Source organism: Rhopalosiphum maidis, chromosome 2 (assembly GCF_003676215.2).
Source record: "Rhopalosiphum maidis isolate BTI-1 chromosome 2, ASM367621v3, whole genome shotgun sequence".
In the NCBI taxonomy this organism is placed as follows: domain Eukaryota; kingdom Metazoa; phylum Arthropoda; class Insecta; order Hemiptera; family Aphididae; genus Rhopalosiphum; species Rhopalosiphum maidis.
In genome coordinates this window covers 24,009,435-24,023,223 of record NC_040878.1, presented here as the reverse complement: position 1 = coordinate 24,023,223, position 13,789 = coordinate 24,009,435, and the positions used below count along the sequence as shown (strand labels likewise).

Here is a 13,789-nt window from a genome sequence, read left to right as displayed (position 1 = left end):
AAATTGTATAAATAATTCGGTGGTAGCGATTGATAATGGTTGGTAGTAATTTAAATACAATAAGAACCCGGTCGGTTCATTATTCCAACAGACCGTAATAATTTAAAATATGGGTCTTCAAACAACTGAGATGCCCGATGCGTTTTCAATCACTAATGTCAAATATTGTGATAACTGAGACCTTTATTGATTGCCAAACGAATTTGAAGTAAATAATTAACTAAAAATTAGGTGTCTAATTCTGTCTTTGTTTTTTGTTTTTTGACAAAACTTTATAACTTCAATACGTTCAAATTTAAAGTATCATATTATAATCCCTGTGAAGCCATAACACATATGACTTTGAGTATGTATACCAACTTACAATTGTTTAACATTAGGTATATTAATTTTGGACAATAACTTACACGGACGGACAACAGGAAATTTAACGTGACACTCGAAATGTTCGACTTGTCAGCCACTGTTTTTATTGTTATTGGTTCACGTTTTTAACAACAAAATCTTCACTGGAAACATGGAAATAATTATATATATTTTTTTAAAGTGCCATTAGTGTGTTATTATGTATTATATGAATTTTACACACCTACACCAAATCATGTCTAATCTATCTGTCTTGACTTAAATCGCGGTTCCCTAATTTACGAAGATGTTATAGATACAATTGGTTCGATTGCATTAATGTAAAGTGGTTTAAGTGGTCCATTTAACAGTAGGTAACAGTTATCGCAATACCGATATTATGCCAAAACGAAAAAAACTGATTTTATTTATTTATATACCCCGAAGTCTGTGTAATATACAGAACAAGTTAATTTTTAATTTTGGAATCGGAAGCTCAATATTTTGCAAACGATTTCAATGCGTAGTATATACATATCGAATCTAACAAATATATATTTTTTTAATAAATTAGAGGTATGCATTTAAATCGTATAAGTGTCAAGTATGGAAGTTTTAGTCCCGCGAAAAATTCGATATCTGTTACATCGGTCATAAAAATGTTTAAATATCATTTATGAAAAAAAATATATATTTATTTTGCTGAACATTCGATATTTTATAATATGGTTGCAAATATAGTTTATCGTTAAACATCACAGTGATAAAAATTGGATTTTCTCATAAACACGCGGTGTCGTAAACTATATATACTGCTCGAACTGTTCTAGTAATTCATTTTTCGAAATCACAAATAGCTATGGAAGTGGTCTGTGTCAAAGCGAATCGCCTCATACTTACACACAAGTTGCTAACAAGTTGCGGTACTCGGCATAGGAAATATTTTTGTCTTCGACGCATTTTATTATGGTGTTCAAATCGCTTCGCCGATAATATCCGCTGTTACAGTGTCCTTTTGGCGCGCATAATGACTATGCATATCCCAGTGGAACGTGAAATGCGACAATCCGAAGAAACCGCACACACACACACACACACACACACACTTACGAGCGGTATGTACATCGAATATGTTTATTCTATGGCACGTCGTCGTCGGTGACTATTTTCTCCGGTGGGGTTGGGTCCGCTGACCCGTGGCCACGGCATTTCCCGTAACTCTGCGTAGGTTTGCAACAATATCGTGCTAAGCGATTGGAAAAAAACAAACACGTCACCGCCGCGCGTGAATATTCGTCGGTTGTTTTTCTACTATACGACGACGTGTTGAATCAGGATCTAGACCGGAAATGTCGATATGTAACGCGCGTAGTCACTACACATAATATTATAGTATAATATAACGCTTCGGTGTACTATTTTTGTTTGAAACATGTAAAATAATGATGTATATATATATACATTACATTTTATTCAGAAAAAATACGATTCATAGTTTGTCGGGGTACACGTCATGTCGTTTATTTATTATTACCTGTTGCCGAAGAGATACGTTCAAAAAAACAATAAGCTTATACTATTATATATTAAATATAAAGTCAACACTTGCCACAGGCCGCCTGTACATCAAAGGTATAGGAAAGGCAAAGGCAAAGACATAGAATTTTTCTTTTCCGGCAGTGCATTACCGCTTCCTCGTTCGTCGAAATACACGGTTTTTTTTTTCTCAAAACCAATCGATGAATCGACCCATATTATATAGCGTTCAGTTATCACAGAACGACTGACACGTATGTTTAGAAAATTATGTAGACTGGCAACCGTACAACGACGGCTCGTTTTTCGCACGATACATTGCATTATACGACTCGTCGTGTCATGTTTTGGGGAAATCAAATAACAACGTGTCCGCAACAATATTATATTGTATATATCATTATTGGAATGCGTGTTGAGATTTTTTCGCGTCGTAATCCAGCGCACGGCCGTTAAAGCTACGATACGTGTTATAAAGCGTACATGTGTGTACCTGTACTGCGGTGCATTATTGTGCAATTGAATTTTCCATGTACATATGTATAAACATATGCAAACATATGTACGCTCATACGACCGAGCACACGTCACGAGTGCCGCGTTCGGGTTTTCTCAGATCAGTACGTTTTTTGTCAGTTTCACACGTTGTGTTTTCGGCACATTTTTATTTTTTTTCAGACGACGCTAAAGTATTACATCATGAGAATGTTATTGTTATTATCATGTACATACACCGTATGGCGTTATGATTTTATTGTGGTTATTAGATTAAAAACACTGTCCACCACAGAAAAATGTGATCCGATAGAACGATAACGCACATACGACATCGCTTTTGCTACTGCAGCGCGATGCGTGTACGTTGGATCATTCCACTATATTATCATGTATTATACAATATTCTGATGAAATAGCGTGAGGATATTGAAAATATAGTATACAATATGTCCTAACAACTGAAAGCTATTCTTTAAGAGTTCAAAATCAGTTTTCATCAAAAAAAATTAATAATAATAATAATAATAAGCAAATTGAAAATAAATATTTCTGCCGATTCCGATAGGCAATCAATTTTGGAAGTTATTAAAATATCTAACAAAAAGTATGTTTTGATGTCTATGACGAAGGAACTAATTTCATTTTTTTAACCCCGTAACTTCAGAACTGCACTAGACCAAACTCGATAAAAGGTATATTCTTTGCTTCGTTTTATCAAACCTTTTAGGATGCTATGGAGTGGCTCATACACGAATTTCGTTTTAGTTTAGGAAAATCGAATAATTCTTTGTAAAAATTTAATTTAAAAATACAAATTTGTATAGACTAACTAAACTACTAATTATATAGCATATTTTTTAAATAAAAAATAATATTTAATTTATTGCATATTATTTATAATTTATATATTATAAAACAGAAAAAAATGCTAACCTTACATTTCTGTATAGCTTATAGACTTAAAAAATACTTAACTGATTTTAACAAAAGTTTCAAAGATTGTTTTTTTAGAGATATCAGAAAAGTTTACAGAGAACAGTTGCTGTAGTTTAGATTACGTTCAAAAATTTACCAAATGCTATATATCCAATCTGATATGGGCTGATTGCCTCGCCTCGGTAAAATTAGTGCACAAAGCGAGATACACGCAGATGTCGATTTGCCCATGAATTGAGGTGTATTAAAACCAGGATACATTTATTAGCGACGCTTTTTATTTTTGTTCATTTTTTTCACAAGCAAAGTCTGTTATACAGCCAATATTTTAAATAATTATTAAAACTATATGATCAAGTAAAAATCACCGTACTTCTCAAATATTTTTTTCTTCAGTTAATATCCCAAGATGGTAGTCGTTCATATGATTTGACGCCCGTAAATCATTCTTAAGGGTATTGATAGGTTAATTCTCATCTAAAGGTAATCTAAAGGTAGGTCAGTCATACATTATAATATATACGCATAATATGTAATATGTCAGTAAAATTCCGACAACAGATTTTGTTTAATTCTTTTTTACGATTACGACTAAATATCACGGCACATGGTGTCTTTATTATTATTATTCTATCGGGTTTCTGGAGCAACACTATACTTCTAAGTAGACCGCAGTAGACCATATACGCATCGAATATAAATACATGTTTTCTGACGCCGTGTAGGTCATTGTGCGATGTTGTACGCGAATAATTATTGATCTACTAGACCGTATTATTATTATTATTATTATTAATATTTATTTTTATCATGACGAAAAAGTCCTCTTTTGTCGGGAACTTATGATTTTATTGTAACTATATAGCATGTCGGAAATCGGAAATAAATAACAATAACAGCAATTATTAGACGAAATATCATTGTCTGAGTTACATTGTTCCCGATATGTACCGTAATATAATAATAATAATTAGTAATTATACCTATATAACTCAATAGTATAATAATTGTAACTAGGTATACAATATTTTATACCTACACAATGATATATGAACTTCTAATCTAAGCACGTTATTGTATCCAGCCATATAATACACTATAAATTATTATTCAATGGATTCGTTTGCCAATGGAATAATCTATATTTGACTGCCATAATATAATACGCGATTATAGATAAATTATTTGAAAAACGCTATCCATTTTTCTGTAGCATAGTGTTGCTTATGACTCTTAAAAAGTTGTATAATATTTTTAATTAGTGTAATTTTATTACACGGTTAATATGTAAATATTATTATTTAATTCGAAACGTCTACTGTGGTCAAAAAATATGTTGAGACCTAAAATTTACGACGGTAAGACTAACTTGTAATATCCACTTACAATAACTATAAAATCCACTGAAATTTTCCATTAAATATTCATAAAACTAATACCTAGCAGGTAATATTGTAATACTTAATTTATACGTACCACGTACCTACCTATAATCTAACACCTTTTTACAGCCATTTATAGTTTCCATCATGCATATTGCATTATTGATTTACGTTAACTCCGTGGCTCCTTATAGGTAACATTTTAAGGGAGGAGGAGCAAAAAAAATTTAAGCTAAATAACAATTTAATGTTATTTCAATGAATAAATATAAATTTGGTATAATTATATGATATTATTTATATAATATTAATATTTGGATTGGTATATTATAAATTTTACCTATAGGAAAAAATATAAAATAAAATATAAACAAATGTATTATACGATATCGGTATATAAGTACTGCACATTTTTCCGTTTCATTCATTTCATTCTAATATAGTTGAAAGATTTATTTTATGATATCTAAGCCATAGAGTTATAATATCAAGTAGCTATATTTTATAATAATATTGATTAAATTATAAATTAATATTATGTTTTCATCAGTCTTTGAACATACTCGCACATATTATATACATTATATACAAGTATGATTATAGGTATTATCAAACACGATATTTCGAATATTAAATTTCATACAGCGCAATCAGTTCAAATCAGAAATTCTCAACAGGCGCAGTACCGTGTCAGTACTGACCAATACTGCAGGCAACTAAAATTGACGGTATATATTATATTGGCGTGTGCCTAGGATGATAATGCTTTTTTAGTATTACACTTTCAGTACTGACCTAGTACTGGTGTTTGGTAATGGTGTTATTTTTCTGGTTTCAGAATTATGTTTTTTTATAAGGTCTCTTCAACTTTTCTCCTTCTCTATTTTTGGTATATGAAACTCACCGGCTGAATTAACTTGAAACTTTTTGACCGAAAATATTTTAAAAACTGGCGGAGTTCATGAAGAAAACTAAAAACATGATTTTTTCCGTTGACACATCCGGAAAATATTGTTAAAATATATATTAACGTAATAGAATGTATACATTATATACATTTATAACACGCTGTGTTAAAATAAACACACACAGACACACATTATATATATATATATATATATATTTATAAACGTGCACTAAAAACGATGATCACGATTGTTTTAACCTATGCCATTGGCCAATTAAATTAAATAATTGCATACCGCACGGCTAAAAACCCATAAAGTCAATGCCCATATCGAGTGTATACAGTAAACTAATAAGTAATATAATATCTATATAGGTACTTAATGCATCGCATTGTAAAATAAAAAAAAAACAGTCGTGACTTCGCCCCACGCCGTTAAACCATTATTACTATTGTATGGACCACGTCTCGTCGATTTATATACGCATAATATCATACATATTGTACCGTGTGGGACGAGAGACTCGGGCGCATCTCGGCCTACCATAATAATGACTGGTACTATGTACTCGGCCACGAATGTTACCCCAAAAACTTCTCTCGTGTGCACTCAATATAATACGTACCATTGTACAACGATATTTACTCATACTAGCCACATGCACGGTCCGGAGACTTTAACCCCCTTACCCCGCCGCCAGTTGTATTTGACGTTTTGTGTGTACACGCGACCAGTGCAGTATAAATATTATATAATATATATATATAATGCAGAAGATCGCATTTCAAAAGCAGAGGCCGTGCGTTTCAATTCTATACGCCGGCCACGTAATCATTATATTAGCTCGACGGCACATCGTCTGTCGTATATGTAGATATCATATACATATATATGTGACCTTTATTGTTTATAGTCTTTTTAGTCTCTTAGAACACGAGACCTTGATGGAACGCCGCGGTATACTCATAGACTCATGACGACTACAAAATAGATGATGATGATGCCCGATGGTCATTAAACACGATAATAACTATTGACCTTTTATTTTCATTTGTTTTTATCTTTTCATTCGGTCGTGCGATTATGGTATTTACTATGACGTTGAACTTAACCTGACCACTCGACTTTCTCCTTAACAAAATTTTATACTTTTAACTATAATTTTCTACAGTTAATTACGTTTTTTTCGGTACATTTTTTTTTTTTACGTTTTTTATGTACAATATCTATAAACTCTAAAAACATATAATTACGTCACATTGACTAAAATCTTCGCTGAACGTCTCATCGCTGCACATTTAATGAACTGCGGAAAAAAGTATAAAATATATTAACTTTGTAGTTTTATATTAGAAACTTTGTTATTGCTCTTTATTCGATATTTTAACTAGTCTTTACGCTTAAAATTCGATAAAAGTAATATCGATTGTCATTCATTATGAACCGTTTGACTACAAAATCAACAATTCGTATAACACAATTTTACAGTAAACACTGATGGGTCCTATGCAAATGTCTGTTATATTAACGAAATCGGGTCTGTTAAATATTGATGCGTATATAGAATTTCTATAACGAAAACGACGGCTAAAAAGTACCTATATGTCGTATTAATAATAAATATATATACTATACTTTTGAATTTATGTTTCAAAACAACTATGGTGATGGTTAGGTTTTCTGTACACGCGTTTCTATAATATTATGGTATTTGCTGTAGGACATAATATCTACGAGTATAGTAGAATTTTTGATCTGTCGAATTTTTCCGATAATTAATCTCTGCTGCATCAATCAGCTTGCATTTTAGATCACTTCTAGTAAATGAACTGTTTACAACTAGTTATAATATTATTACCTATATCTTTGCAGGCGATGGCAACGACGGTGTCTCCACGACAACACGAGCAATCCGTCGTAGCCGCCATGCATCACATTTTTATGTTCTTGTAACCGTTTTTAGTTTTAATTTGTTATTGGTTATGATATCGCCATAACATACGGGTAAAAATATTATCTATCGTACTAAAAATGAGCGGAAATAAGTTCCAAAGTCACTGCATCGAAGACCAAGTGACCCCTACCACCTCCATGGTTTCCTCACGATCGTCCACTAAAGAGGCGAATCGTAGAAAAAGATGCGAGCGACGGATACAGTGGGATGTCGACAATGATAATAATATGTCGCTGGAGCGGGCCTCGAAGAGACGGACTATACACCACTCCGTGACGTCGACTGACTTAACCAGTATTATATTATAATTAGTACTTGTGTGTGACTCGAAAGTTCTATTAATTTGTACCGGAAAACTATAAGAATGTCAACGTTTTTACGGTCAACCGATTTTGTGAGACTTTTTACGATGATGGTAGAATTTTTTCTAATCGTACGTACTTTTATATTATGTCCTCACAATCCAGCACATTCCGCTGAAAATCCTTATCTGAGTACGGGCGGTTCGATAACATAAAATAATCAAAATTGTCTAGTAAGTATCGAGAAACATTGATTTTCTACAGTCGCGGTTATTATTATGACTCATTTGGTAAAAAAAATAATTTTAACCGATGAATTTTGCAACTCGATAAGGTATCTTGACAAATAAAAATTTGGATTGGGCAAAATAGTCTTATGATTGCTATTACCAATAGTTAGAATGTATTAAAAAATTTGTTATCGTGATTATGGTTTGAGATTTTACAATTTTACGTTATCTAACTTTGTCTAAACCGAGTGAACACAATAATCGGGTTGATTAATAGTCGTGTAATAATAACATTGTATTATTATTATTTATTACATTATATAGTTTATAGTACACGTTTTATGTGAATATAATGCGATGTACGACAAGTTATGAATGTATTATGATATAATTTATATAATATTATATACTATTAATATTGTGGTCGTACCACTTTGTGTGTATTAATGTATTATATGATGCCATCGTACTATTTTTTCTCGTATTTTTGATAAGTTAATTACATACATACATCCTCAAAGACCTCTGGGGTATTTATGTTGTTGCACACAATATTATAATATACTACGTAAAATATACATTTAAAACAACGATCGTGATATTGTTTTATATTTTCTGCAGAACAACTTCTTATTTTGTTGTAAATATTTTTCTTTATAAAATGGTTTTTGGTGTAGGATGAAAAAAAAAATACAGACTCGAGTAAACCTTATTTAGTTTGTAAACAGCAGGAGATAGAAGTTTTTTTGTTATGTTTTGCTTGGTATAAAGTTTATGGAAAATTACGGTTAAATTATAACCAAGGTAAATTATCGTATTTACATTATAAGAGCTTATTATCGCATTTCACTCGGCTAATAAATAGCAATAATAATATAATAGCAGAACAATTATTATATTTAATGATATCAACTATGGGCTAACGTGAGCGGATGTCGCATTGATGACGATCTCCCGTCAATTTGTTTACCGGACTAGAGATAGCCGGTACACAGGTCGGTTGCATAGTGGTTTCGGAACCACTTCAAAATGACGCGTGACGGAAGTAGTTGTCCTATTTTTCATCTCGTCTGTGGGACGATCATATCGACGAACATCTCCAAAAGCCCCCTCGAATCAAATCCCATATCCAATCGGATGCGCACAACGCCCGTTTTGCATGCTATTATGTGTCGATTAAGGAACTAGTAATTTTCACAAACATAACGCTAAATATTTAACATAATAAGTAATATACTATACGATGCAACCGAACGCGTGGGTGGAACTTACACGGAGCATCGCACTTACAAACGGAATACTTGAAATTATTACAGTCTGCGAAATATTTTAGATAATAATATACTATTATGATTTGACGTCTCGTTCGTTGTCGGTCTAACGTAATTTTATGTACGAGTATAAGTGAATTTTCGATTATTTAACGTAAATTAAATGCGTTGTTACATTATTTTGTGTCTATAATGATATTTATATAGGCAACGTATTATTATCGTTTCGGTACAGATTTTTGATCGTGTCTTTTCGGTATTTTATGACTTCATCTCAATTATTTATTTTGATACAAACTATACTATTACTACTATACAATTTGTTATTCACAGCTGCAAGCAGTAATATTATAATAGTTTCGTGGAAATGCACTTGAGGTTACACCTATATTATGTACAGTAAATTAAATGCATAATAAATAAATATAAACCAATAAATATATTTTCTTTTGTAAAAATTTATTGGAATTGCACAATATTCCAAACTAAATTGTACGAATTCTTACAACATATAGGTGCTGTGAACTACTGACGTTATTATGTGGAGCCATAAACCCCATGTAAATTTTTATTTTTTTCAGCGTTCACGAAATCAACTTTGGGCGTCTAATTTCCTTAATATTTCTGGTATCACAACGAAAATAACTCATATGTGGAATAGTAAAAAATAAATATATCAAAACGTACAAATGGCCATTATCATCATATTATATAATATATAACCTGCAGCCTGCAGCTTTCTTCGATATATCTCTGTATTAAATTGGTTTTGCCAAAAATAAAGGTATAATATAGTATACTAAAGTAGCTTTTGAAATCTATTATCACGATTTTTTTTTTTTTTGGAAAACGGAATTGGTATGGCATGATTTAGGTGCAACCCGTAGCTGTGTATGGGCTTCCTTTGCTGTGCGGTGCAATATAATCTTTCAGTCCTTCTGACACTATTTATTATTACCAATGGCAAAAAAGGTCATTCCGGTCCGCAGTTTTTGAAAACCCGATTGCATATTAAAATATATGATGAACCTTTTTCGGCATTTTTCTGTTCTATTTTTACAGCCAAACGTCCGACCACTGAATTGACAAATACGTTTCGGCAGTCGGCGCGTATAATTTTATATTCGTTCAGTGTACAAAAAAACCATATTTCAAATATTAATTGTATTTTATCACTGTTGTATATCTATCGAAAACAGTACCCAACCACTTCCTCCTCGTAGGACTTCCAAATTCCATGTATATATAATTAGCAAGCGAGCCATTTAAAGTTTCTAATAACACGAAACTATTTCAACGTCCGCGGAAATAAAATTTAGTAAAAAATTCGTCTCGTGAACTGATTATTATAATATCATCCGGGTGAAAATCCACGAGCAATTAAAATTATATTTTCGGGACAAAAGTTTTCGCTGGACGTCGTAAATAATAATATTATATATTCAATAGTGTAAACATAAGTCTCGTTGAAATATTATAGTGCGTTAGTAATAACTAATAAGTATTGCGCAGCCGGCTGTCGACTGTTCAATTATAAAAGGATTGCGTAGTTTAAAACGATTCCATGAAATAATATTGTAAATTATGTGTTTTATAAATAATTGTATTATACACGGGACATCACGCTTATAGATACTATATCACATTTCCCATGGGAACACTTTAATAGTATAGCATTTATTTCGTTCCGAATCATTCTAAAACAAGTAAAACATGAAATAAACAACGGCATCGCGCCTCGAGAGTTTGTAAGCTCTGTTGATGTTTCCAATTCGCACTTTCCGGACACACTGCACAAACATCATTTGAAATTAATTAATTATATTATATTGAATCGAAAAAGTAAACTATTGTTATACTATCTCACAGGTCCGTAAAAGCTGTTTTACCGCGGTGTACGACGCATACTACTTAATCTAAATATATCAACGTTAATAATACCGTCAATGTTTTTGTATTGTTAACAGAAGCAATATGTGGAAGAGTTGGTAAGCCACGCGATAAAAACCAAAAGTCGATCGCGCATACCGGAAGCGTAGAAGCCCGTCTGAATGATCAGAAAGGCTGTGAACGGTATGGTCTGGTAGCAACGGCTGGATGTGCCGGTACGTTCAAGATGTCCATCGTTGCCGATGGCGTCTGTGGACCGGATGGAAAATGTTTAGTAGAGTTCACGGTATGGAAGAAAATGAAAAGTCCTGAACTGAGAAGGCTGTGGTTTACGGTTAGACATCGCATGTTACCCGCAGCCACCGTCGGCATACGAGCCCTGGAAATCTGGACGGACCGGAAAGAAGACTATCCGACTAAAGTGGTGTTTTTACATAAGTGACCGCACGCATAAACATATACCACTGTGTTTTAATCATGATCTACCAGTGGAAAATGCACGAAGATTCAACTAAATATTTGTTTTTGCTCTCTTAAGCCCATTTGCAACATAGACAATTTTCAAACACTAATTATTATAATCAAACTTAAAATTTAGAACATATTTTGTGCTTATACATAGGATTTTTTACGATATTTCAATGTTCCTGTGATACACGGGAGAATTTTTAATTAATAACACAACATATTATAAGAGCTCATAACTAACACATTTTAACATCATAAAAACTCCAGAGCATTAACACAGATACTAATTTTAACTGTAATATTATTGACATAAATCGATATTTGACTAATAAAAAATACGAAAAAAATAATAATAAAGTTTATAACAACAACAGACCCTACGGACTAAACCGAATTTGATATAGGTAAAGCATATGAGGGCCGGAGAATGAAAACAAATAGAGCGTTGTCATCCTCTTAAGAAATTACGATTGCGTGCATTTTGAAGCCGTACTAAGTATGTCGTATAGGTAATTTGACAGAAATTACGCCAGTTTCAGTTATATCTATTTATATGTCCTATCCATTAGGTATGAATTTATCATTGACTGGCAGAGCATGCTATGAGGATAACGTAATGTACTCCAGTTGTATTACGCGCTTGTTATTGCGGGAAAATGCACCAGAAATACCACCGCTTTGACGATTACTGTTCTGCTGACTGTTTGAACTAACCACCCACGATTTATTATTTATTTCACGTTACTCTTCGTCCATATAATTAGCTCAATAATTTTTAAATTGTCATTCGTATTATTGATATTCAACTGTACCGATTATAAGCGAATAATCGTACGATAACTCATGATTGAACATGCATTTACACCCACGTTTAGATGTCAAAACTCATCAGTTGCCAATATCGTGTAAATACGAGTTATCTTATATACAAGGGTGGAATACTTGTGTTTCTAGGAGAGGGAGATAAATAAAAACAATTATGCAAACAACGTCTATCGTACTATTAAAATAAGCATATTATGGTATACATACCAATATGGTATATTACTTATTACTTTAAAAAAATGTAATTAGTGTAAGCTTACACGCGAGAATAAAATATATTCTCATCTTAAGATAAATAATATCAATATGTTACCACATCTGTGTTTATGATATAATAATATTATTTAATAAAATAATAAAAGGTTTGGATAATTCGGTTTGCTATTTACGTGTTGTGAATTTTATACGCGCCTACCTAAACAAATCCCAATATCATGATACATAATATAGATATATTTTACGAATGTTGTTGGTTATGATTTAACATCACATGCATATTTTTTTCTGATAACTATTTTTAACTTGAAAGGCTACTAGTTCAGTAACCTGAATAATTGATTTTTAATTTAAAATAAAGTTTTTAGTTACAGGTAGCATAAATAAAATGACAATTTTACAATACTACAATCAAAAAAATGCTACAGTTGCCCATAATTTCCCAATAAATCACACTGTGTTATAGTTAATTACTTATTTATGGACTGCATAGTAAATTACCATTTACTGTGGTTTTTTGTAGTACAGTAGACAGTACTATCAGTAATTGACAGTTTTTATCGTACTATATCAAATTGAAAAATCGGCATACGTGTAAATTACTATTGGTTACACATTAACTAGCAACTGTCAAATCAATAAAAAGGTTTCACAATACCGTGATGTAAACATGAAACTGATTAGTTATTTAATCGTAGTTACACAAAAAGATTCATAACATCATTATTTTCTCAGAAAAAAACTGGTAAACCACTTAAAAGTCAGAATGAAAATGAAACAAGTAATAACAAATACCAATTTCTTGAACTTACTAACCTTAAAAAAAAAAAATAAGATAGCTAAGTAAACTATCAATCACATACAAAATGACATAATTAATTAATTTCAATTTAGAATGTATTAAAAAGAAAATTATTTTCCATTTTCAATAATAAATTTGTAATAATCATGGCAGATGAAACTAACAACTAATGTAGAATGAAATTACCACGAAAAAAATGTCATAAGATAATATAATATAATTAAAA

General features: G+C 31.8%; 1 protein-coding gene across 1 annotated transcript in view; it reads left to right on the top strand.

Moving 5' to 3' along the window:
- LOC113551142 overlaps positions 1-11,694 on the top strand; it is a 119,393-nt gene extending 107,699 nt beyond the window's left edge. The window contains exons 2-3 of the mRNA XM_026953190.1: positions 8,769-8,895; positions 11,330-11,694. Of these exons, the coding sequence (XP_026808991.1) occupies positions 8,769-8,895; positions 11,330-11,694 (492 nt within the window). The remainder of the gene's footprint in view (positions 1-8,768; positions 8,896-11,329) is intronic.
- Positions 11,695-13,789: the final 2,095 nt, after the last annotated feature.